Source organism: Lissotriton helveticus, chromosome 11, assembly GCF_964261635.1.
Source record: "Lissotriton helveticus chromosome 11, aLisHel1.1, whole genome shotgun sequence".
NCBI lineage: Eukaryota > Metazoa > Chordata > Amphibia > Caudata > Salamandridae > Lissotriton > Lissotriton helveticus.
Window position 1 is genome coordinate 1,114,399,480 of NC_136072.1, and position 27,121 is coordinate 1,114,426,600.

The window sequence follows — 27,121 nt, forward strand, 5'->3', positions numbered from 1 at the left end:
CAGAGCTTTATGATCCCGGCAATACCATCTGCAAGTGGAAGAGCTAAAGGGGGTTTGGCCATCTTTGTCTGTTTGTCGCTTATATGTCACAAAATTGAACACAAATCTGGTAATAATAACATACAGATTTTGGAATTCAGAAGGGGTAAAACTAATTTTGCACTGATTAATTTTTATAATTCTGTGAACCAGGCTGGAGATTGCAATATAGAAATTTTGCGTGGTCTGCTAGGGGCAATTGATAGTTCTCTGCCATGCTCCAAAATTTTAGTAGGTGATTTTAACACACATTTATGTGGGAACCCAAGCGTGGAACCTGTTGGACAATTGGGTTGTAACAGTATGGAAGGAATACACTTCGAACACTCGCGGAGGGGTACAGGGTTAAATGAGTTAATGAATGAAAACAATCTATTCACGGTAATGTCGACAGTACCTGATCGAACTGTATTCCCAATCCCTACTTTTAAAGGCCATGCCACAGGTACATATATAGACCACATTCTCATTTCAGCTGACTTTGTTAATATCACCGAGGATTTTAGGATCCTCATGAGTATTTATAGCGACCACAACCCTTTATGCATCACTATGGGCATGAGTCTACTTGAAAAACGCAATCCCCGAGAGGACCGTGGCCACTTAAAATGCATTAATGGAAAGCGCCGCCTAAAATGGGCAATGGTGGATTGCGATCAATTTTATACCTCTATTAGTGCAGTTTGTAATCAAGAATTAATGATATGTACATCTCCTGAATCAGCTCCGTCGCAAATCTTGACATCATTTAAGGAGATAGCTAATAAGGTGGAGTTATTTCTAACGGTACCCAATAAGGGGAGAATAAATTTAAATTGCAATCCAAAATGGTTTGACAGTGATTGCTCAAAGGCTAGTCGCGAGCTAAAGAAAGCATTAAAAACAAATCCGAGAGATCCACTGATCATTAGGGGTTTGCGGAATGATTATAAGAAATCATTGGCTATTCGGAAGCGAGCAGTTAAAAAAAGTGTATGGGAGTCACTTCTAGAACCCGAGACTTTAAAAAATAGTTCGAAGTTTTGGGAGATAATCAACAAACCAATATTTGATTGCCCTACCATCCCAAACGTGGGCACAAATATATCAGAGGACGAATGGATAGATCATTTCAGTTCTATTTTTATAAATAATGAATCACAGGCAGAACACAACTCAGGTACAGGTAGAGATATCTCTCTATGTTTTACAAATGAGGAGATAGTTAAAGGAATTAAAGGTCTGTCAAATAATAAGGCCCCAGGTCCCGATGGACTTCCGCCCGACCTCTTTAAGTCACGCGAAGCACTATGGGCGCCGGTACTCACAGCAGTACTTAATGCAGCTGTGTTATGTGGATGCCCAAAATCATGGGGGGTATCTACAATAGTCCCCATATTTAAGAAAGGAGACCGTAGCAGCCCGGCCTGCTACAGACCGATATCGTTAATAAATTCTGTGGCAAAGGTGATAGGAGGAGTCATTTTAAATAGATTGACTAGTTGGTCAGAGGAAAATAATATATTATCTCCAATCCAGTATGGTTTTAGGCCTGGACATTCTACCATTTCCCAATGTCTGAATTTGTATCTTATTGTAGGGAAGTACACCAGGGCTCGAAGAGGAACAATCCATATGGCGTTTATGGATCTCTCTTCGGCCTTTGATTGTGTGAACCGTGGGAAGCTCTGGGGTGCCATGGAAAAAATGGGCGTGGACAAAAACCTAGTAAACTTCCTAGAAGATATACATTCAGATACCAAAGCGAATGTCAGATATACCCAGGACCTAAAAGTGACCAAAGATTTTGGAGTGTTTCGGGGCGTCCGGCAAGGATGTATTCTGGCCCCGTTCCTCTTCAATCTTTATATTAATGATCTGGAAGAGACCCTTTTAAGTACCAACACAGACTATCCATACATTGGTCGCAAAGGTCTGCCGGTTTTACTATATGCGGACGACGCAGTCCTTTTATCGAGAACGGCCAATGGACTCCAAATTTTACTAGATTCCTTTTACACATTTATGAAGACCAGAGATTTAAGTATTAATAACACTAAATCCTACATAATGAAGGTTGGTCAAGGATTTAAAAAACCAAACCACCTAAATGTAGCTGGAGTGGCAATACCTGTAACACACACATTCTCCTACCTCGGGGTCCTCTTTGACAGTCAACTTAAATGGGGACCCGTGATTCTGAAAAAGAAGGGAGATGTCTCAAGGGTAAACGCGGCTATATTGGATTTCTCAAAAAAACTGGGAAATAGCCCAGTTGCCGCTCTACTCCAACTATATAGGGCCAAAAGTGTAACCACAGCTTGTTACGGCAGTGAAATATGGGGATACGTTCCCTTGGACGTACTCCAGATAGTTGAAAATAATTTTTTAAAACAGATTTTAAGGGTTCCGAGGGGTACAGCAAACTATTCTGTGCATGAAGAACTGGGGGTTCCGTATGTTAGCGATAAAATTGCATTGAATCCCATGTTATGTTGGATGAACAGCTGGTTAAATGATAATATCCTCCTGACCAAGCTTTTTCTAAGAGAAGCTCTTACATGGGATAACAGGTTGGAGGTTCCCTGGCTTAAATATTTATTTAAATGTTTTACTGATTTAGGCCGTCCTGAACTTTTTTTATGCCCGGAATCCATCACTAAAATGGATCTTATTACGGTCAAAAATGCTTTTATTGACTCTAGACAACAGGAAAGGGAATCATGTGAACTAAAAAAGGAAAGTGTACGCAATCACATACTAATTAAAAGCACTTTGCTTATGGAACCCTACCTGACATGGCAAATGTCGAGTTACGACCGTTTTTTGTTAACAAGGTTCAGGTTCAACCTGTTTCATCTTTTGCTGGCGGTACCTAGGGGTTCTCATCGAGGTCAAGTGTTGCCGGCTTGCGGCTGCGACGATAAGTCTCCGCAAGACCTGGTACACTTTTTGTTTTTCTGCCCCTTTTATGCTGTACCAAGGAAGCTATGCTTGAAACCCTGTTTGAAAAAATTTAACTTCCAACAATTTCGTCCTGCACAATATTTTTTACAGCTGCTAAATTATGATTACACCTTGTTTATATGTAGTTTTTTAAGAATGGCGATCAAATTTAGAAACAGTATGGAAGGATAATAATACTGATACTGTTATTTATAAATGCTGTTAAAGGAATACTATTTTTTAATCGGTCTTCAATATCTTGATACAGTGCTGTATTTTTAATTCTGTGATTTTTATCTGCAATTGATTACGCTCTTTTAAGATTATGTGTATGTCATGTTATTATCTGTAATGTAAATACTTTTATGGTTGTCAAATCGAACAACCGAATAAAGTTACTTGACTTGACTGACTTGACTCTGCACGCTTGTTTGGTCAGTGATTACGTAGAGCTGTTGAAGACATAAGTTTTGCCGGGCACAGGAGGCATTTCAGCCATCCCCACTACTAGTTTAACATTTTCTCCATATTCCCTGATTTAAGTGTACTGTAGTCGTAACACGCTGTAAAACGACATGCAATGTTTCATCAGACCCTGGGTTTCGACAGAGTACGTGTGCTTCCCGGCTGTGGTTGGGGGATCCGACTACCAGTGGTGAGTGAGACGATAACACCCAGTCCTGCAGGGATGATGACAGTACCCCTTCCCAGAGGAGAATACTCTCATCGCCCATGAAAAGTCCCATTGCACTTTGTTGCAGTGCGATAATCCAAGTTAATGCGCTGGCTGCGGAGAGCGTAAAGGAGACGCAAATAGAGTTTGTCTGTATGCCGCAAGTCATAGGTGCGACCCTGGATGGTCTGATACTGCTTTTGAACAACAAGAAGTACGTTTCGTCATACTATCTGTTGGAGTGTTGTTTTGTAATGCCACCTGCGCACCCTGACCTCTGCTCCATTATAATTGTGGCCAGTGTCTCTTCCGACGTCTGACTCCCACCACCGTATGTTAGGGCCCAGTCCTTATTACCTCCCCTAAACCCAGCCCTCTGGGATGGTGGGCCAGTCCTACCTGTACCCTCTCTGGCCCCAGCCTCCTTTACATGTTGGGCTAGTCTTTTCCGTACCCTCTAACCCCATCGCCCTTTGAATGGCCTTTCAATCATTCATGCAGCCTATGTTGCCATGCCACTTTGGTTATATATTTTTGGTAATTTTTTCTTTAGAAGCGTATCACTTGCGAACTACTTCCGTTAGTGGGCAAGACCGTTTTTTCCGGCACGCCCCTCTGAAATTGGAATAGAGGCTGCCCCCTCTCTCCGGCCCCCACTCAAATATCACACACAACACAAAATATAGCTTCCAAGTTTTCAGTGTGCGTGCATGCGACATTTGCAAGTCTCATGTGTGACACCTTAAGGGACACTCGGTCACAAGCAGCTAAAAAAGAAAACTGGTGCAGAGCATAAAGTCTAATTCTTGTATTAATTTGGGAACCAAGGATCTTCAGCGCTTAACATTGTGAGCATCACAAGTACCAGAACTCACAGGAAGAAAAATGATTACATTAAGTACTCACACCCAATTTAGGATCTTCTGGGATCACCAAGTTATTCCAGTTTAGGTCGCAGTCTACTTTACGCTTTGGGACTTAGTTCACATCCAAGGTGAAAACCTCACTTCATGTTATCACTTGCCAGGACTAGGCTTGCGTGTGACAACGTAATGCATTCTGGGTAATGTAGTGTTAGTGCCAGTGGACCTAATTAAACTAACAAGAGTGGCCATCATAGTTTTAGGACGTAAGTTTTAAAAATCCTCGGAGCATACATTTCAAAATTAGTGGCATTACATATGGTGGTCCATTGCAATGTGCACACGCCTTCCTCTATTGACAAATATTACATGGGCAGTAGCAAGCCACGTGTCGAAGCAGGAGCCTATAGTGAGGGCATCAGAATCAAATGACTAATTACGGTACCAGCTTTAATTAAGCTTTGCACACTTCAGCTGCTGTTTTCAGCTGCAGAAATAAATATCGAGCAGGCCTGTATTTCACTTTAACAACTGTGCTCCCCCACCCCCCACCACCTCCCGTCTGTCCCTGCTTATTTAACTGTTTGTCTTCCTCCCTCAGCAATACACAGTTCAGCTGCTGAAACAAATATAGAATCTCTCCTCGGATATATCGTGATTGCCTTAAAAACACAGATGTCCAGCAGCCGAGGCATACTTCTGCATGCACACTATCATATAAGTCGATCAGTACACATTCAGAACCCAAGCAGTCTTTCCCAACTCTTCGCCCCCAAAAAACGAAATATACAAAACTCTCACCTGCAACTCAGCACCAACTCAGCATCAGTGCTGCACCAGTGCAGAACCACCTCACTACCAGCGCAGAACCACCTCACTACCAGCACAGCACCACCTCAACATCAGCGCAGCACCATCTCCGCATCAGCACAGCACCACCTGTGCATTAGCACAGCATCACCACAAGCGTAGCCCCACCTCAGCCGCAATTCAGCACTACTTCAGCATCAACACAGCATTTACTCAGTTTTCGTCAGCACCACCTGAGTACCAGTGCAGCACCACCACCTCCACATACTTCAGCATTACTCAGCATCACTCAGCATCACCTCAGTATCACTCAGCATCACCTCAGTATCACTCAGCATCACCTCAGTATCACTCAGCATCACCTGAGCAGCATATCTGCATCAGCACACCACCACATCAGCACCACATCACCATTTTTCAGCACCACCTGAGTATCATTCAGCATCACCTGAGCATCACCTCCGCATCAGCAAACCACAACTCAGTACCACTCAGCACCACCTCAGTCTACCCCCAGAATCTGGCATCTGTTGATTCTCCCCTGAAGTCTGTCCACTGCTTGTGTGTAATTAAGGGTACTATTTCCCAACCTCCACCGTCCCGTTGTTTATGTCCCCCTCGCATAACAAAACAAAGAAAACCATAATAAATAAATCAACAATAAATAAACAAGCATTAGAACAGACAGGAAGAATTTGCCAGCACTGCAAGGACAAAAAACGAGAAGACTTTTTTTTATGTTCATTCTTTATTAATCGGGACATTCAGTTGTACATAATGGCTTCTTAGTTATATAAATATATGGTAACAAAAAAAATGCTTATAACACTTTTTTATCATAACTTTTCAACTTGTTTCACATGACACACGTACACAACGTTTTCATATTTTCATTAAAAAGCACGAAAGCCCATCCTTGGGTGTATGGTCGTTAACAATGCACCTGAAGTAACAGTAGATGGTGTAGCACCCAGGATAATGTGCTGCATGGCTAAATACTTCAGAAGGTCCAAATGGCATTATCACCAGTCAGTGCATGCTTCCATCATGCACACACACTACTAGCTGTCTGTGCACCCTTCCATCAGACACACACCACCAGTCGTCCGTGCACGCTTTGACCAGGCAGACCCACACCGCCAGCTGCCAGTGCACGTTTTAACAGGCACACTCCTCCAGCTGTCAGTGCACACTTTCACCTGCCATACACAACACCAGCTATATTTGCATGCTTCCACCAGGCACACACACCACCGTTTGTAAGTGCACGCTTCCACCAGGCATACACGCCATCAGTGCACGCTTCTAGCAGTCAGACACACCACCATCCGACCCACCTAATTGTTAGACAACTATTTTTTAATGTATTGTCTTTTACACACTTTTGTTAGGCTGATCTATTTTAGTACACATTATGCTGCAATCTGGCATTTATGAGTTTTTTTCTGGCACACCTCTACCCCAAAGCCTCTCATTGAAAGGTGTGAACTCTAGCACTGCCACGCTGGCAAATGCCTTACAGTGCAACCACACACACAACAACACACAACCACACACACACCACACACACAACACCACACAAACACAACCACACACACAACCACAACCACACACACACCCACCCACAACCACATACAACCACACACACAACCACACATACAAACACACACACAACAAACACACACACAACTACACTGAAAACAAAACCGTCAGTGCACACTTTCACCACGCACAGACACCATCATTCATCAGTACACGCTTTCACCACACACAAACACCACCAGCCGTCAGTGCATGCTTCCACCAGGCACACACCAACAGACATAGTACACACTTTCACCAGGAACACACACCATCAGCCGTCAGTGCATGCTTTCACCAGGCATACACACACCACCAGCCATCAGTGTACAATTTCACCATTCACACACACACCACCAGACATCAGTGCACGCTTCTAACTATCGCCCTAACTCTATCTATCTATCTATCATTCTAACTCTATCGCCCTCCCTCTATCTATCGCCCTCACTCTATCTATCGCATCACCACAGCATCACTCAGCACCACCACAGCATCACCCAGGGGCACCACAACATCACTATGCGCTACCACTGCATCAATATGTGCAACCATTCAACAACTGGTTCAAATTGTTCTCTCAATGTTTCAAGCTTTATTACAAATGTCACAAAAAGATGTTAATATTTCACTTCTGTTCTTGTATTTTCGTCACAATAAAATACACTGAACATAATTTTCACAAACGTTATTTACAAAAGTTTAAGCTATTGCCATTATAAATTACAATAACTTTTAAGTATTAATTATTTAAAAAAAATAAGCCATTGTTATTTGTAATATCAATAAATCTAAGTCACGTAAATACAACACATATTGCATTACAAATGCTATAGGTGTCACATTTGCGAAAGTTAAAACTATTGGCATTGTAAATGACAATGCTATTAATTTCGTTACTTTCAAAACCAACACTTAAATAAAAAAATTGTCATTTACAATACCAATAGCTCAAACTTTCCTAATGCGAGACCTATTGCATTGCAAATGCTTGTTCTTCCCTCTGTTCCCCTCGCTGTCCCCGTGCTCTCTCTGCCCGTTCTGCCTTCTGTTCTCAGCTGCCCTTGTATTTCTGTATTCTGCCTCTGTGCCACTCATTTTTGTGCCCCTTTTGCCTTCTGTTCCACTTAATTTTTGTGTCCGTCTGCCTTCTGTGCCACTCGTATTTCCCTCGTTTGTGCCTGTTTTGCTTTCTGTTCCACTTGTTTTCTGTGCCCTCTGTGCCACTCGTTTTTTTGTGCCCTCTGTGCCACTCGTTTTTCCCTCGTTTTTTGTTCCCTTCTGCCTTCTGTTCCACTCGTTTTTTGTCCCTTCTGCCCTCTGCTCCACTTGTTTTTTCTGTGCCCTTCTGCACTCTGTGGTACAAAAGGGGGTGGTGATGGACGGAGCATCTGAATCAATCAAACACTCACACCCAGTCAAAAGATCTGGGTTTAATCCATCACCGTTCTTTAGCCCACTCTGCCACCCCAGTTCAGACATGGCTATATGCAAATCAGTCTGACCCTGTGCCTCATGGGAACAGTCCAGCCGGAACTGCCAAGCCATGTCTTCCCTGGACCGGAAACAAGCTTCCGAGGACCAGTTTCTGGCATTCCAGCCGTCTTCAGACTGGCTTGCTTGAATCCAGTGGCAAAATGAGCAAGGGACTCACGTCTGAGCATACCCTGCCACACTTATGGCGGCCAAAAGCGGTACAAAAGGGGGTGGTGATGGACGGAGCATCTGAATCAATCAAACACTCACACCCAGTCAAAAGATCTGGGTTTAATCCATTACCGTTCTTTAGCCCACTCTTCCACCCCAGTTCAGAAAGTGTGCTGGGTATGCTCAGACGTGAGTCCCAGGCTCTCCACACCACTGGAGTCAAGCTATCCAGGCTGATGAAGGCTGATAGCCAGAAACCGGTACTTGGATGCTTGATTCCGGTCTGGGAAAGACATGGCTTGGTAGTTCGGACTGGACTTTTCCCATGAGGCACAGGGTCAGAGCTGATTTGCATATAGCCAGGGTCTAACCCAGGGTGGTGTGGAGTGCAAAAAAACGATGGATTTAGGCCCAGATCGTTGTACTGGGGTGAATGTATGACATTGTTCTACATTCTGTCCATCAACTGTGTTTTTTGCTTCTGCACTCTGTGCCACTCGTTTTTCCCTTGTTTTTGTGGCCCTTTTGCCTTCTGTTCCACTTGTTTTTTGTGCCCTTCTGCCCTCTGTGCCACTCGTTTTTGCCTCGTTTTTTGTGCCCTTCTGCCTTCTGTTCCACTAGTTTTTTTTGCCCTTCTGCCCTCTGTTCCACTCGTTTTTTTGTGCCCTTCTGCCCTCTGTGCCACTCGTTTTCCCCTCGTTTTTTGTGCCCTTCTGCCCTCTATGCCACTCGTTTTTCCCTCGTTTTTGTGCCCCTTTTGCCTTCTGTTCCACTAGTTTTTTGTGCCCTTCTACCCTCTGTTCCACTCGATTTTTTTGTGTCCACTCATTTTTTCAGCCCTTCTGCCCTCGTTTTTCCCTCGTTTCTGTGCCCCTTTTTCCTTCTGTTACCTTCGTTGTCCCTAACCGCCCTCGCCGCTGCGTCCCGCCCCCCGACTGCCCATTCGCTGCCCCCGCCTCCCGCCTTTCAGCTACCCCTCCCTCCCACCTCCCCGTATATGCCGGGCGCTGTGTGGCAGCGCAGCAGGCACGACGCTGGCGTGCCAAAGGCACGTCTAAGGGACGCTCGTCTGCGCCCGTCCGTGCCTGGACCGTGCCCAGCGCCTGAACCCCTGGCCCCCGCACCCGCTACGACCGCCGCCACTACGACGTCAGCACTCTGCATGCTCTCAACACCAGACGGAGCGAGACCTGCTTTAAGGCCGCCCCGAAACGCACACACGGCTCCTTCACGTGCCGGAACTGCAGCTACACCAGCCTCAGAGCCGACGAACCACCCGCCAAGAAAGACCCCAACCATCTCCGATGCATACTACTGAACACCCACTCCGCACGCAAGCATGCCGTTGAGCTCTGGGACCTGCTCGACACAACATCCCCGGACGTCGCCTTCCTGACAGAGACCTGGTTTAACGACTCCTCTGCACCCGACATCACCATAGCCATCCCCATAGCCATCCCAGACAGCTACAAGATCACCCGCAGAGACCGCACCAACGGAGTCGGAGGAGGAATCGCCATTGTCCACAAGAAAAGCATCAGGGTCTCGATTAGCACCGACGACATGCTCAGCACCGCCGAACACATGCATTTCCAGATCCACACAGACCCTAACTCCACCCTCAGAGGCACCCTTGTCTACCGACCCCCCGGACTCCGCCCCCTGTGCAGCAACTCCATCGCCGACTTGATCAGCACACACGCCCTGACCTCCACCGACTACATCCTCTTCAGAGACCTGAACTTTCACCTTGAGAGCAACAACTCCACAACCCTGATCGATAACCTCGCCAACCTCGGACTGAAGCAACTAGTCACAACGCCCAGCCACTGCGCCGGCCACATGCTCAACCTCATCTTCTCCTCAAGCCTGCACATCTCCATCAGCCACACCACTGAACTCCTCTGGACCGTCCACCACTGCATCCACTTCGCCTTCCAGAAACCGACCACACACCACCGCACCCAACAGATTCCCCGCCGCTGCTGGAGCCAAATCACCGAAGACCAACTACACGCAAACCTCGCTCTCAGCCCACCCACCGAACCCTCCAACACCGACGACGCTGCCCACAGCCTCAGTCGCAGGATCGAGGACTGGGCCAACACCCTCGCCCTGCTGAAGAAACCCCCCCACAGAGACACCAGCAAGAGGGCCATATGGTTCAACCTAGAACTCCTAGCCTCCAAGCAAGACTGCTGGAAGCTAGAGAAGAAATGGCACAGTGAACAAACTCTGGACAGCCACGCAGCATACAAGGACGCCATCCGCCACCACCACCACCTCATCAGGGCAACCAAGAGGACCTCCTTCAAAGACCGCCTCGACAACAACGCACACAATAGCAAGGAGCTCTTCAACATTGTGAAGGAACTCTCCAACCACAGCTCCAACACCAACGACATCCCGCCGTCGCAAGCCCTGTGCGACTCCCTCGCCACCTTCTTTCACCGCAAGATAGCAGACATCCACGACAGCTTCAACACCCAACAACACAACAGACCCTCCACACACCATCGAGCACGACCCCCTGCTAGCCTGGGCCAGCGCGAGCATCGATGATACCATCAAGACCATGCGCACAATCCACTCCGGCTCTCCTTCAGACCCATTCCCGCACCACGTCTTCAACAGAGCGAGCAGCTCCATCGCACCCCACCTGCACAATGTCATCAATCTCTCCCTCAAGACCGCGACCTTCCCATAGATCTGGAAACACGCCAAGATCAATGCCCTACTCAAAAAATCTAAGGCCGACCCAAGAGACCTCAAGAACTTCCGGCCCATCTCTCTGCTCCCCTTCCTGGCCAAGGTCATCGAGAAAACCATCAACAGACAGCTAACCCGATACCTTGAAGAAAACAGAATCCTGGACCCTTTCCAGTCAGGGCTCCGTAGCAACCACAGCACCGAGACTGCCCTCATCACCGCCACCGGCGACATCAGGACCCTGCTGGACAGCAGCGAGACCGCAGCACTCGTCTTCCTAGACCTTTCTGCTGCCTTCGAAATGGTCTGCCACCGCACACTACGCGCATGCCTCCACGCCGCAGGGATCCGAGACAAGGCTCTGGATTGGACCAGCTCATTCCTCTCCAGCAGAACCCAGAGTGTTCGCCTCCCCCATTCCATTCCACAGCCTCCGATATCATCTGCGGCATACCCCAGGGATCCTCCCTCAGCCCAATGCTGTTCAACATTTACATGGCCCCGCTCGCACACGTAGCCCGACAGCACGACCTCAGCATAATCTCCTACACTGACGACACTCAGCTGAACCTCTCCCTCACCAAGGGACCCATCACCGCCAGAGCCAACCTCCACAATGGAATGAAGGCCGTCACCGACTGGATGAAGACCAGCCATCTGAAGCTGAACTCGGATAAGACGGAGGTCCTCGTCCTCGGCTCCAACCCTTCAGCCTGGGGCGACTCCTGGTGGCCGACGGCACTGGGGGCAGCCCCAACACCCACCGACCACGCACGCAACCTGGGAATCATCCTCGACTCAACGCTCTCAATGACCAAGCAAGTCAACGTCGTCTCCTCCTCTTGCTTCAACACCTTCCGCATGCTCCGCAAGATCTACAGATGGATCCCGACAGATACAAGAAAGACAGTCACCCAGGCCCTCGTCAGCAGTAGACTCTACTACGGAAACGCCCTTTACGCGGGAGCCCCGACCAAGCTCATCAAACGACTACAACGCATCCAAAACGCCTCGGCACGGCTGATACTCGACGTCCCACGCCACGGCCACATCAACCCCCACATGAGAAACCTGCCCTGGCTCCCCTTAAACAAGAGGATATCCTTCAAGCTCCTCACCCACGCACACAGGGCACTCCACAAGATCGACCCAGCCTACCTCAACAGACGTCTCTCCTTCTACATCCCCAACCGCCAGCTACGCTACGCCGACCTCTCACTCGCCACTGTCCCGCGCATCCGAAGAACAACCACAGGTGGGAGATCCTTCTCCCCCCTCACCGCCAAGACATGGAACACCCTCCCACTGAGCCTACGACAGACCCATGACCCGCTGACCTTCAGGAGGATACTCAAGACATGGCTGTTCGATCAGTAGCGCCCCCGACCCCCCAGCGCCTTGAGACCCTTGCGGGTATGTAGTGCGCTTTACAAATGATTGATTGAGATTGGAACATTCCATATCATCGATGCAATTACCCACACTCTTAAGTTACTGTTCTACAGAGTCCTTCACAAACCAAAAGGGTCACGTCATCTCCATCTCATAAGACACTACACTAACCACAGCGTTACGACTGAGGATGATAAAATCAGGAAATCGAATAATAGAAGACTGCTGACCAAATTATTTCTTTCAGTTTGCCTAACTGCATATGGAGTCTGTTTTAGCAACCAGTTCTGTTTTGTTTTAATTGGTTAATAATTATTTACGGGTTCATAAAGGTTAGCCTTTGTCTTCTATATTGGCATTTAAAATTACAAATATATGTTATTTAGTTTTGGATTAGATGGTCTTAAAGTGTTCTGTGATCTCCTCAAAAAGAAGGGCACATTATACTTATTTACTTTTGTGGCTTCAATTGAGATTTATAAAATGCACAACTAGGATCACAAGTACGCATTTTTTCTTACACTCCATCTCGTCAATAGTGTCATTATTAAAGCAAAGTCAGCTAATACAAGCGCCAAAATGGAGTGATGAAATCCAGAAACATCTTGCTTATCAAAAATACTAAGAAAACTGAATAACCGGTAATAATAAGCAATTATGCTTACAAAAGATTAGATCATTGAAAATGTCCTTAATTGGATTATTCCATATCATAGTCCTTGTGCCAGGTAGGTTAGTATCTGTTCCTTTACACATTTGTTTTGTAGTGAGATCATCCACATAGGGGTCCTGCTTGCAGATACACCAGAATTGAAAGAAAGGTTGGTTCTGTCGGGTAGTGAAAACAACTAATTAATTCTAGATATACTTGAGAATACCTCCTCACTCTGACAAAAAATTCACAACAGGTTCTTACAATAAATGAAAAAAGAAAGCCTGTATAGAACCATTTGCATCTTTATATTTTTCAAAATAGTTCATAAGTGACCGTCCATATCATTATAAAAAGTGCAGCATGTGACAATAGTGAATAGTGCTCATGTGACATACAAAATATGTACAATAGTGTTTCCAGTTATAGACAATTTATACACATATATACAGGTTTCATTTTCAAAAGAGGCCATCCATTAATACAATTTTCCAGAATCCCATTTGCTACTAGTCAATTCTATTGGGTTTCTGAGGTATTGGGGCCAATCGGAAAGATGTCGACGTTTCGAACCTTAGCGTGCCGAGGTGATTGTGGTCGCAGCGGGTCTTTATCAAGACAGATGTAGCACGACAGTCCTGAAGTTCGAGTGGTATTGAGTCACCCGGACTGGATTGAAGTCTTTAAATCCGAAATACTGGTAAAGAGTGTCCAAACGATACACGCCTGTATTCGGGAACGCTGCAATCAGTCAGATACACCAGGACATTTGGCTAATTTGTTCCTTTGTTCATTTGTCCTTTGTCCAAAGAACCAGTGTTTTCTTTTTATCACTACCCACTCTCCCACATTTTCATTTTGTGTACTCCACAAACAAATTGATATCATCCATACTAATATTATAAAGAGAGAGCCCAAACCTTTGAGGCGGGTAATCTCAGTAACCACAGCCCCAATCACCACACCCAATACAGAAAGGGCAGTTGCAGCAGAAGGACATAGGCTATGCAGACGGCCACCATGTATATATTTTTTTTCTTTTTGCAGAGTTTTATATAGCGCAAACTTGACCCGAACTGAATCAGGTATCAGAGCGCTTTACATAGCACCAGTTACGTTACATGAGGACACACATTCATTTTTGTTAGGCATGGGGAGATTAAGTGATTTGCCCAGAATCACAGGATGTTTAGCGTAGGTACCAAGACTCGAACCCAGATCCCCAGGTCCGAGGTCGAGCGCCTTATAAAGTAAAAGTAAAGTCCACATTTGTAAAGCGCACAATCACCCGTAAGGGTCTCTAGGCGCTGGGGGCCGTCGGGAAGATTAAGCGAGCTATTGCCCAGAGTCACATGGTGCTGGGCTAACCTGCCGCCGGAGCCGGGGATCGAACCGTGGTCCCCAGATTCCAGCGTCAGTCGCCCTGGCCGCGGCGCCACACCTCCTCCCTTATCCGTTAGGCCAACTCCTCTATACATTTAAAAGGTAAAAGAACCGTGCCCACAAAGTGACTAACGCTGGGGCCGTGTGGTACGGCCATCACATCATGGGCTGTGGGCGTGTGCTGGGGGCGTGACAAACGCTAGGGGCATGTGTCCGCCCTTCATGCCATGTGAGTCGTACATACAAGTGCCAATTATGTTGCTGCGCAGCATCAAGGGGCACGCTGGGGGCGTGAGTCCGGCCTTCATGCCATGTGAACGCAATTGCGCCGCATCAAGGGGCACGAGAAACTCTGGGGGCGTGTGCTACTTTCCGCCCTTCATGCCATGTGGGTGGTACATTAATCAGAAGATCGTCTGCTGTGGCAGTGTGCTGGGGGCGTGACAAACGCGTTCACCTGGAGGCCTGGTAATAATAATCCACATTTGTAAAGCGCACAATCACCCGTTAGGGTCTCTAGGCGCTGGGGGCCGTCGGGAAGATTAAGCAAGCTATTGCCCAGAGTCACATGGTGCTGGGCTAACCTGCCGCCGGAGCCGGGGATCGAACCGTGATCCCCAGATTCCAGCATCAGTCGCCCTGGCCGCGGCGCCACACCTCTTCCCTGAGGAATGTTACTGCAGCCTCTCCTGCGCGCTGTTACTGAACTCTCTCATTCAATGAAATTATACGCCGCCTGCTACCATCAACCAAGGCTCTAGCCGGGCGCAGGCGGCGGATCAGTACACTAATTACACACGCCTGATAACATCAACCAGGGCTGCAGCTGGGCCTCAAGCGGGGGAACACGCAAATGAGCGTGTCTGCGGGGACAATTACTGCAGCCTCTCCTACTCGCTGTCACGCAACTCTCTCATTAAGCGGATTTACCCGCGGCTGATAACTCTCTCATTCAACGACATTACACGCGCCTGCTAACATCAACCAGGGCTGTAGCCGGGCTCAGGCGGCGGATCACTACACCAATTACACGCGCCTCCTAACATCAACCAGGGCTGCAGCTGAGCCTTCTCCATCCCTATTCTAATGAAACAAAAATGTTGTCTGCCGCGGGATTTTTAAATAAATTGCCGTTGCCAAATACACACATTACACACATTCTATTTCATAACCGGACAACGTCGGGACGGGCTGCTAGTACCTTATATAATCTCTTTTTTTAATAAAACCTCAATTGATCTTGTGCCACGTTTTCTTTGTGGACCCAGACAGGCCCTCCACAATAGGGATGTAGTGATCTGCCTGAGCAAGTTAGGTTTTACGAGGTAAGGAACAAACTGAGTTTGTTTGGAGTACAGGGTATGAGGGCTGGTATAATTATACCTCCCAAATGAATGTGGGAAAGAATATCAAACTTAACTTGCTAAGGCCACCTAACCAGAAATAAAGTACGGACAAAAACTTGGTACCCAACAATCGGCACTGTCATTGTACGAAAGGTGAGAGACTGTGAAATTTGTGGATTGAGTCATGAATCCCATTCTCATATATGTCTTCCCTTTAGTGGAAAGTTACAGTCTCACCTTGTTCTCCTACATAGACAAAACCCAAATCATCTTCTCTCGATCGTTTGACCAGCATCGCAACTCTGGGGATCTGAATTCCTGCCTCGGTCTTGTCTCTACATGGATGAACACCAATTCTCTAAAATGAAATGGTGAAAAGACCGAGGTAATGGTGGTGGGCAAGAACCCCCAGCTTTGGGGACCACAGCACTGACCTGAAACTCAAGATGTGCTTCCTGAACCAGTCCATAGGGTAAAAAAAATTAGGTTTCTGGCTCGACTCTAATCTGTCAATGAGATAGCTGTTGACGAAAGCAACCTTGACATGCTTCGCTGTCATGAAATGGTTAAAAAAATAGGTGGATGCTCACTCTCTCGGCCCAATAGACCGTCATTCAGGCATTGATCCATTCCAGGCAACATTATGTACCGAGGGGGGGGGAGATATGGCTGCTATAAAACGCAACCAATCCCTCTAGTCTACAGTGTTCCTAAAAGTCAAAAGTGCCCGGATGGGGATGAGGGGTGAGGGGGTGAGGGGTGGCATTCCTTTTCTTAACTGAGCCCCAAACTATGGAACAGCCTTCACAAGTCTATGAGAAGCTGTACATCACTTACCATTTTTCATAAGTACTTGAAAACTTGGTAATTTTAATCGGTCTGTGTGATGCGTATGTCAATGTTCTTGTTTGGATTTGATTTACCTGCCAATTCTGGGTGGCGCCTTCCCAGGTTGTCAAGGAGGGACTCGTAGCGGGTTGGTTCCTGTCCTTCTCCTCCTGCAAACAAATGTCGATTGCATAAGCGTGTGGTAGTAATTCAAGCCTTTCAATCATATGCATAGTTTATTACACACCATGGTACCCAACTTGCCCCAAGGCCGCTCACACTAGGTCCTGAAACAATAGTCTTCAGCGTAACTCATTTATGTTACATTGGCTGCTTTTTCCACACCCCCAATCAACATATTTCTCTTTAACCCCTTGGCCGCGGCGGTAATTCCGCTGCGGCGCTGGGGGGGAGGGGGGATGCGTGGCACTGCCATGCTGGTGACGGAACCACTCCGTCACCAGCCTCGGGCGCGCTGTGCTTGTGACGGAGTGGTTCCGTCACGGCCCCGCCCGCCTAATAGAACACGCCGCCCAGGCGCGAATGCTGCGCAGGCGCGGCGGCCGGGCCTTGACGGAACCACTCCGTCATTAACACAGCCCACCCGTGGCTGGTGATAGAGTGGTTCCGTCACCAGCATCCAAGGGATTAAAATATAAATCTGTGACATAGAATGCCTCGGAGCGGGAAGAATGAGCCTCTGCTAGCTGCCAGTTTGCTCACCAAGACTCTGAGTCTGCATTCTGCCTCCAGCTGCTGCACTACTGTTGGCAGAATTGGTCTTAACTCAGTACACCTAACACTGCCCTTTTAAGCAGTTATGAACCAACCCATTGCAAGTTCATCTTTTAAACAATGTATTTTAGACTATTTGAAATTGGCATCTGTCAGTGCTAGATATATAATGCTTTTCGTTGCTGGTGTCTACCACTAGGAAAATGGAACTGTGTAATATATGTGTTGGGCCAGGCTTGGGGAATTGGAATGTTGAATTAGAGCACAACAGGGTGGCTCAAGTGTGCGCGTTCCATAGTGGCAGTGGCTGCCTAGACTCTAAGACTGATGGTAGAGAAAAACTTCCCGAACCTACCTCGCGGATGATCTTCCTTTCAGTGGCGATGAGTTCCCACTAGTCCCAGGTCATCTCTTTGTTACTGACATTGCTGCCCAATTAATCGACAATTTCGACTTGGCTTCGCCTCAGGAATTACCACCTATCCATCAATGTGGGGGGCTAATGGAGTGTAGTGAAGGTACCTCATTGTGATGTCTTAAGTGCGTTATCCTGAGTGTTAAAGCCTCTGGCATCTGTAACGCTGATGTGTCCAACCATCCAGCGAAAACTGCGTGTGGGCTCAAAAACAAGCCCTATTGCCTAACATGGTTAAGCACATTTTGTGGCCATCTTAATACTTTAGGAAACACTTTGAAATAAGCACCACCATATTTACAAAGTCACGCTGGTCCCCCTGCCAGGCCCTATACCAGGCCCCCCATGACCTAACAGCTTCCCCCACTTACCCTTGCCATGGAAACAGCACCGCACCCTAAATTGCTCTACCTAAACGTTTGAGGCCTAAACTCGCCTAACAAACGCAAGCATGTTTGGTAAAACTTTCTACAACAAGACCCAGATGTCATTCTTCTCCAGGAGCTCCACCTCCTGAGGGAAGACTGCCACTGCATATCCTACCCAAAATATCCCCATACTTTCTGGGCCCATGCCCCTACCAAAACACTGGGTGTGGCCATCCTGTGTAAGGTGGGATTTTGCTCCACAGTCTTAAAAACTGTCAGACAAGGAATGATGCTTTTTAAAATTGAGTATCTTTAGGGACACTCCCTCTCACCCTCCTTAACCTGTACGCCCCCCACCAAGCACAGGACCTCAACATTCGGGGCCTTCTTCGGGACCAACTGTGAAACATGTGATGGGTGACGTTATCGTGGCAGGTGACTTCAACCTGGTGTGGGATCCAGAGTTAGATCGAGGCACTGAATCCTGTCAGGGCACAGGTGCCATGTCTGCTCAATTCAAGCGTGGGTATAGGCACCCTGACATACAAGATTACTCATTATACGCCTTCTACTCTCGCATTGACTATGTATTTCATACACACTTCCTACTGCGCGATTATGATACAGTAGCCATCTCCGACGTCTCCATCTCGGACCATGCGCATGTGGAGCTGGTATGTTCTGGTGCCTCAAGCCCCCGAGGGGTCCATCACAATGGCGCTTTCCCCCGTACCTCCGTAGAGACCCTGTAGAGACAGCAGAGATCCAAAAGGGGATTGTAGATTATTTAGACCTCAACACCTTTCGGTACATGCCACCTGGTATACTTTGGGATGGGTTCAAAGCTACCATCAGGGGGGTGGTATCGACCATTGCCATCACTAGAGTGAGAGAGGCCACGATGGTGGAGACGGGTCTATCAGTGGAGATTATGGCCCTCAAGAGACTTGACCAAACGACTCTCTCCAGACGCAACAAACAACATCTTGTGATCTTGCAAGGACAGTTGAAAGTACTTAGGACCAACAAAGCTGAGCACTCTCTTCTAGCCTTGAAACAGTAATACTATGAGGGGGGGGGACAAGGTTGGCTCTTTACTAGCCCATAAATTATGCCATCAGCTAACAAAGGCTCACATTTAAAAAAATTTGAGGGGAGACGTGACCAGGGCAACCACTGAAAGAGCCAAGCAACAAGTATTTCATGACTACTACCAAGCCCTGCACACACGAGATGTAATCCCTCAGGACATCGTAGACGCTTATCTATCGGACTGTGACCGGGGATCAATAGACCTTCGTCACGCTGAGCTTCTTGACACCCCTATTACACCCATGGAACTTCTCTGGGCCCTCCGGGAGCTCCCAATTGGAAAAACGAGAGGCCCAGATGGGCTATCCATCAACTTCTACAGAATGTTCCACCCTTGCTTACAGGATCGGCTGTCGACTCTGTTCAATTTGTTTTAACTATGACACAGGCTTCAGCCTCCTGTGATGGCAACCGTGATCACCATCATTACCAAGCTGAGGAAAGATCACACGCTGTGCTCCTCCCACATCCCTATAGCCCGCTTAAACACAGATGTCAAGATTTTTTCAAAGATCTTGGCCAAGGGGTCTAAAATGATTCATCCCCGGCCTCATAGATTCTACCATGTTGGTTTTATCCACAACAGGCAGGGAGCGGACAATATACGCCAGATTGTGCATCTGGTTGAGAAATACCACAGTCTCAATATCTCAGCTAGTCTTCTCTTGTTTGACGTGAAGAAGGCTTTTGACAGTGCACGTGTTAATACAGAGCCCTGACGAAGTTCAAAAGAACGAAACGCGTTGGCTGTGGTGCAAATTTTAAGGAATTAACTTATGGAATATAGGATATTTTTGGATACATTTACAGTTTCCTTTGACTTCATCCCTGGTGCACCGTCCCTACCCTCACTCTTATGATTACTTACTCGAAGGAGATTCCAGAACATATAACAGGCACTGTGAGGGTCACACTCCCTAAAGGGACTCCCTCATGCGCTACTCTGAGGCTCCGTGAAGGATATTTGGTCCTGTGGGGCACAGCCTGACATAAATGTGATTGAAATGTTTACTTGTTCCCTGATTTATGACATGTCTTCTCACCTGGGGCTCCCCGCACGGGGTACCCTGCACTGACTCTCAATGCACTGTGACGCCTGTATATTATGCCTACTGCAGTATTAATATGTTATGCTATCTATGCATAGTGGGTTATTATTTTGAGGACATGTTGTGAGAGGCTGGCTTGCTATATGGTGCACACTTATGTAAGTGCAGCACCCTGCACTAATCTAGACAGCCCTTATGGTGATTTTATGGGTCTCAGACAACCTTAGAAAGCTGCCTAAGTGGTAGCTGTGGAAAACAGCCTTCAGGCTTAGTCCAGAAGGAGTGTAGAGCAGCTTGTTTTACCTGTACTTAATCTTATGGTGTAGGTTAAGTGAAAAAGAACTACACAGTGTAGTTATAAAATATGTATTTATTATAATCACTCACTAACACATTGCAATGGCTCCTACCTGGACATATAATGACAATACACTCAATACTTGGATAATAGAACATGTAAGTAGCACAAATGCACAGTGGTCTCCAGGGGGAGACCAACCCATATACTAAAATGTGGAATGCGTACCACGACCTAAGTCGAGACTGGAACCCGAAGACGAGAAGAGTTGGGGACCCAAGGAACCACCCAAGGTAAAAGTACCCAGGAACCCCAAGGGGGTTGTGTGCAGAGTGGGAACACGACTGCGTGCTCATTTCAAGTCAATGGGTAAGTCGTGGTTGCAGTTTTTAGGAAGGACCCTTCTCCGAGGACCCAGAAGAAACCCTGTGGAAGATGGATGTTTGGAGAGTCACCCTACCTGTGGATACCACAGGTATCAGAATACCTACCCCAGGGAAGCCTGATGGATAGGTGTGAAGTGATGTCAAAAACTGCCGTAGATCAAAATGGCGGAATTCAGTGAAGATGCCACTGACGAAGAAGGTGAAAGAGTCCGGTGAACCAAAAGGTGGATTGAAGATGAGAGGTACCTACAAGCAGAGGGGACAGAGTCTATGCCACTCAGGGTAGACAAGGAGGCACAGAAGACGAATGCCCACCGATGTCCGAGATGCAGGAAAGTTGACGGCGCCCTTGAAGTTGCAGCTATGCGGACCAGGCTATGCTGTGGAAGACCAGGAACCATGTACGAGCTGTCGGCTGTCAAGAGCTAGGGGGTCAGGAGCACTAACAAGCCTTAGCAACTGCAACCATCGTAGTATGCAAAAAAGGTGCGGTGTCGGGACCAGCAAGGTCCAAGTGACTCACCACAAGTAGGTAAGTCAGAGTAGGTGCCAAGCAAGGAGGAGAGCCCACTGGAGCCAAAGAAGACCCTCAAGAGGACCCAAGTGCCAAAGGCGCAGGAGTAACAAGAGGACTTGGAGCAGCTCACCAAAGAACGAGGTCCCACGGTGCAGAGGATGCAGTGCAGGCGAAATTCTTGGTTGCAGGAGATGGTTGAGGCTGTAGCTTCATGGATCCTGAAGATCTCTGGTGAAGAGTCAACAAGCCTTGGCAACGTCAAGTCGACACTGTTCACAAGGGTCCTACTCCAGCGATTCTGACGAGGGATACTTGCTTCAAACCTGATTTGAAGACAGTGAAGACCTCGATTAAGTTGCAGACCACCACTTGTGTTGCTGAACCTTTCGGAGTCCGTAGGAGCTCAGGAACAGCAAACCGGTCAGCTTTGTTGTGGTGCCTGCAGATGCAGGGAAGTGACTCCTTTACTTCAAGGGAGATTCCTTTCAGTGTCTTGGATGTCCACAGGCCTGTAGAAGAACCTGTATGGAGCACAGGCATAGACGACGCAAAAGACTGTCAGGACAACAAGCACAAGACCAGGAGCAGCAGGAATCTTCCCATTTGCTGTCTCGGTTTCCAAAGCGAAGTCCAGTGAGGTCCAAAGTGCCCAGACAGATGAAGATGAAGTGGATTTGGATCTGAATCTTGTCCCGCGGTGAATCTAGGGACCCACCCAGAGGTAAGCTCTTAAGTACCCTAAGGAAAGGGTTGGGACGATTCAGGGGTCCCTACCAGAGGAGGGGCTGGACAGGAGGGAGGATACTCCCATGTACTTTGTCCAGTTTTGCGCCAGAGCAGGAGCCAGCGAATCCCTGAACTGGCTTCAACTGGAGTATGCTAGGAGGGCACTAAATGTGCCCTTGAAAGCAGTCTAGTGGTGCTGGCAAGCCCCCTCCCACCCTGTCCTAATACACTAAGTCCTGTCAGGAGGTGGTCACAGCTCCCTGTGACAGGAATCCAATGGTCCTGTCTAATCCTGCTCGAGCTTGGCTCAGCAGCAGGAGGGCAGAATCGTGTCTCTGGCCGGAAGCAGCCTTAGTTTGCTGTCTGGGTGTAGAAGACTGGTACAGGGAGCACTGAGGGTCTTCTGGAGGAACTTTACAGTGCATGGAATCATATCTCCAACACTGTTTCCAGTGTTGGAGGTATGATTCCGACATGTTGATACGAAACACAACAGGGTTCGTTACAGCTAGTTTAGAGATAGCCATCGCATAATGACGCATGGCCACTCTGTATACGAATGGCTGGTGCACTTACCATCCTGGGAGAATGGACTCCGGGCGATTTAGGGGCACCCTCACACTTATATCTGAGCACCTTGCCTTCAGGTTGAAAGGCCTGCCTTAGGGGTGACTTATAGGTTTTAAGCAAAGTGACTTCAGATATAAGGAAACTTATATCTGTTGTAAGCGGTGCTAGCACCAGCTTACCCAGGCTGCAATGGCAGGTCTGTAGTCACAATTTGAGTGGTCTCCCATGAGTGGCATGATACATGCTACAGCCCATGGGGGACCCCCGGTAAACCTATGCCCTGGGTACCTTATTAACATATACTAGGGACAATCAAGGGTACATAAGGAGGCAATCTGGGGGGTACCTTATTTATTTATAAAGTTTTATATAGCGCTAACCCAAAGACTAGATCATGTGTATGTGTGTGATGCATGTATTTTTAGTATAAGATTTGTTTTTGTTTTTATTATCTGTGTAAAAAAATGTAGTAGTTATTACATTTTTTTGTTCTAATTTTGCATTTTTAGTTCCATAGTGGGATGTGGGTTTATAGGAGAATAGGGTGGGAAGTTAATTGCCTCAAATTGTAAAGCGCTCTGATATCCTTAGCACTCACCATGTCCAATTCAGGGGAGAAGCGCAGAGACTTGGGTCTTGATTATCTGGATCCCAGTCAGACCAGTCAGAATAACATAATGACACCAGCAAAAACTGGGGGGTGACCATGAAAGCCGATCCTTCTTTCCTACACATGGCTTGTATTGTTTTGTGGGAAATTTTTAATAAACAGATTACAAACAAAAAAAAGTCATGCTGGCCTATGCTGTGTGATGTTTTCAGTGGCCATTTTGTGTCGTTGGGATATTTTGTATTGCTAGACATTGAGCATACGGCAAATTAAATTTGACATGCAAGTTTTGCCTGCACTATTTGTGACAGCACTCCAATTACCAAGGATACTTAAACATTATTAAATACCTATATCGTTATAAAATTTCAAAGGATACTGTGGCAATTAATAATGTTGGTACCTATTAGAAAAAAAAGGTTATTACAAAAGAAAACTCAACTTTTATTGAGTGTCTAGTGTTTGTTACGGCAGCAAAATAAACCAGAAAGGGACATTGGCAGCAACCACCAACTCAGTAATAGTACAATATTCATTAGGATATGGGGAAAATTGCAGCACCACCTCCATTTCTGCAGGCCCTAGGCCCACCTCTTAACTGGGAACAATGGGTGAGGCATTTGATTTTTCTCTCGAAGCCTTGGTGGTGACCCGTTCACTTTGAAAAAGAAAAAAAGGCACTGTTTTTATTTTTAAAACATTTTTAGGTCGAGGCTATCCTCCCACAGCAAAGCTGTGGGGGGCGGAGCCGAAGATTTAATGAGTTCAACAGTGGTGCTTTAACACACCTCTCTCTTCCATTGGCTAGCTTCGTAAATGGAGGCTAGCCATTGGAAGAGATGTGTGTCAATTGCTATTTTCCCCGCCTTGATGCGATCCGTGGGCGTTTCTGCCTCTTTTTTTAAGTCCCGCCCCCCACACCCTCCCTCTCGCCGAGGTCCCAGTCTATTCCTCCTGTAATGTACCTTTTGCTACCTCTTGTATTTTGTTTGCTCACAATTGTCACTTTTGCCTCATGTAACTCAACGTCTGCTTTTGTAACGTGTTCACTCGTATTGAAATATTCTGATGGATCATTTCTGTTCCTATTGTGAAGCGCTCTGACGCAGCACCTGAAGGGGCGGCTGAGCTGCCCACAGCGACCCGGAAGTGCTTCCCTCCTGTACCCGGACTCAGACCGGGGTTCTCCAGTAGTTCTGTGTATTGCTGCTTTCCTTTTACCGACAGTCTCCTGGCTCCGTTCCTTCCAGCTGCTCGCGTTGACAGACAGAAGGACGGGCAGGAGGGTCGTGCCTGCAGGTGAGTGCTGCATAACACCCGGCTCCCGTTGGGGGGACGCGGCTGGGGCCGCCGGGAGGCAATGTGTGTTGGCCGCGCCGGCGGCACTTCCTCACCAGCTTCTTCCTTGTTGCAGTCAAATGTCTTCTCCCCTCCCCCCCCCCAGGAGCGTTCGGTGAATCTCCGACTGCTTTGAAGAGGGGGCTGGGGCAGCAGGGGCTCCCTGCAGTCTACAGCCCTGATACCGGTCAGTACTGCTGCGGCGGCGCCTGCCCTTGGGCAGTTTACGTAGGTGTTCTAGCTTGAAAAGAAGTGGTCTGGAAATAATTTAAAAAAAAAATGCTAAGTGTGCAGACCTTTCAGTGGATCGGTTCTCTTCTGCCCACACAATCTTTGTGGGTCTCACTTACTCTTGCTACAATACCGTGTCCTTTTTCTTGGTGTCAAACACTTATTCTGTGATTTGTCGTCGGTCAGGGGCTTTGGTGGAGGAGCGCTCTTCAGAGCAGATGTTAACCGTGCCCGTGCAGACGCCCGGGGGCGTGCAGAGCGTGATCAAGGCAAGATTCGTGCGTGGCGTGTCTTCCCCTGCTGCTGCCTTCGGTTCTTCCCTGCATTTGTATTGGTTTTGTTGGCCGCTGTGACTCAAACAGTGTGCATGTAATGTACAACGTGTAAGGGCTGTCTCTGCATAATGCTTCTTTTTGATAGAGACTGGTGCCCCCTCCCCGGGGATCACTTGAGGCCCCCCAGTTTGGTAGACTTCTAGGCTCGCAGGTCTCGGCTCTCAGGATAACGCTACCCGCTGTGAGTTTCGGCCTGAATGTCTGAGTGACGGGCCCCCCACCCAGCAGAACAGATCTTCCTTGGCAGTGGGACTTCACACCCTGACCCCCCCCCCTTTGCAAGCCCTGCTACTTAGATCTGTATATCGAATGACTTCTGCTGGCATGGAACTACGCAATTTGGCTTGCGGGTTCAGTATGGAGAACGAAAAATACAAATGTCTAAATAAGCGTGTGTGCACTTTCTTTCCACTCTACCAGTTGAGGGCTTTGTCAAGGGGTTGAAAGTGGTATAGCAGAAGACTGGGTCGTGCACTGCATATGATTTTATTAGAGCGAATAAGTGAGGTTTGCAGGCTGAGTCGGGCAGCGCTGACGGGCACAGTAAAGCACGAAGAGTGGAAATGGGTGCAGCTGTTCAAGTGGATGCCCACGGAGTGATCGAAGGGGACAGATGTTACGATGGACGCAGTTAGAGGAGTTTGAAATGGAGGTTAAAGTACATGGTCTGGGTGTTGCTGGAGTTTAGCATGAGGCAGCGCCATCCCATCCAGTGCAAGACAGGTAAGATTAGACTGTCAGGAATATTTTGCTGTAAATGGTGTGAAATCACGCGTTGTGGCTTAATTCGGAAATTTAGCACAACGTGAAATTCCCAGTTATGCAAATTATGTAGGTGTCATTTTAATTTCAATTTTATTTTCACCAAACCAAGTTAAAACTCATCAATGATATTTCTTTACTGAGGTCCAAGGGTGGATTACAGGGAAGATATACACAGACATACATTACAGTATAGGCACTTAGATACAGATAGAAAAGACAGAGTGCAGTGTTAACTAGTATTATTTTGTCTGACTCATCTCTAGGTACAAGGTTAAAAGTTCGCCAAGGTCTCAAACTGACTCGGGAATAATAACGTTTACTTGGTGCTCAGAACTCGATGCTATGGTTTGCCACAGGTTTTACAAGTTGAACATCGATAGTTGTTTTGCACCCAGTCTGCAATTGCCTATGTTTGCTTCGATCCAAATGCTTTGTGACTCTTTACTACTCTCTACTACTCAGTCTCTACTACTCTACTCTCTACTAATTCTCTACTACTCACTCTCTACTACTCACTGTACTACTACTCACTCTCCACTACTCTATACTACTCACTCTCTGCTACTCACTTACTACTGACTCTCTACTACTCTCAAATAATACTCTCTACTACTCACTCTCTACTATTCACTTTCTAGTACTCTACTACGCACTCTAATACTCACACTCCTACTCACAATCTACTACGCACTCTATTACTCTCTCCTACTCACTCTCTACCACTCTCTACCACTCTCTACCACTCTCTACCACTCTCTACCACTCTCTACCACTCTCTACCACTCTCTACCACTCTCTACTAACACTCTACTAACACTCTACACTCACTCTACACTCA

The 27,121-nt window shown here is 47.2% G+C and overlaps 1 protein-coding gene across 1 annotated transcript in view; it reads right to left on the minus strand.

Annotated features, from left to right (window-relative positions):
• C11H22orf15 (chromosome 11 C22orf15 homolog) overlaps positions 1–27,121 on the minus strand; it is a 116,376-nt gene that overhangs the window by 18,311 nt on the left and 70,944 nt on the right. The window contains exon 4 of the mRNA XM_078667820.1: positions 16,944–17,018. Coding sequence (XP_078523946.1) covers positions 16,944–17,018 — 75 coding nt within the window. The remainder of the gene's footprint in view (positions 1–16,943; positions 17,019–27,121) is intronic.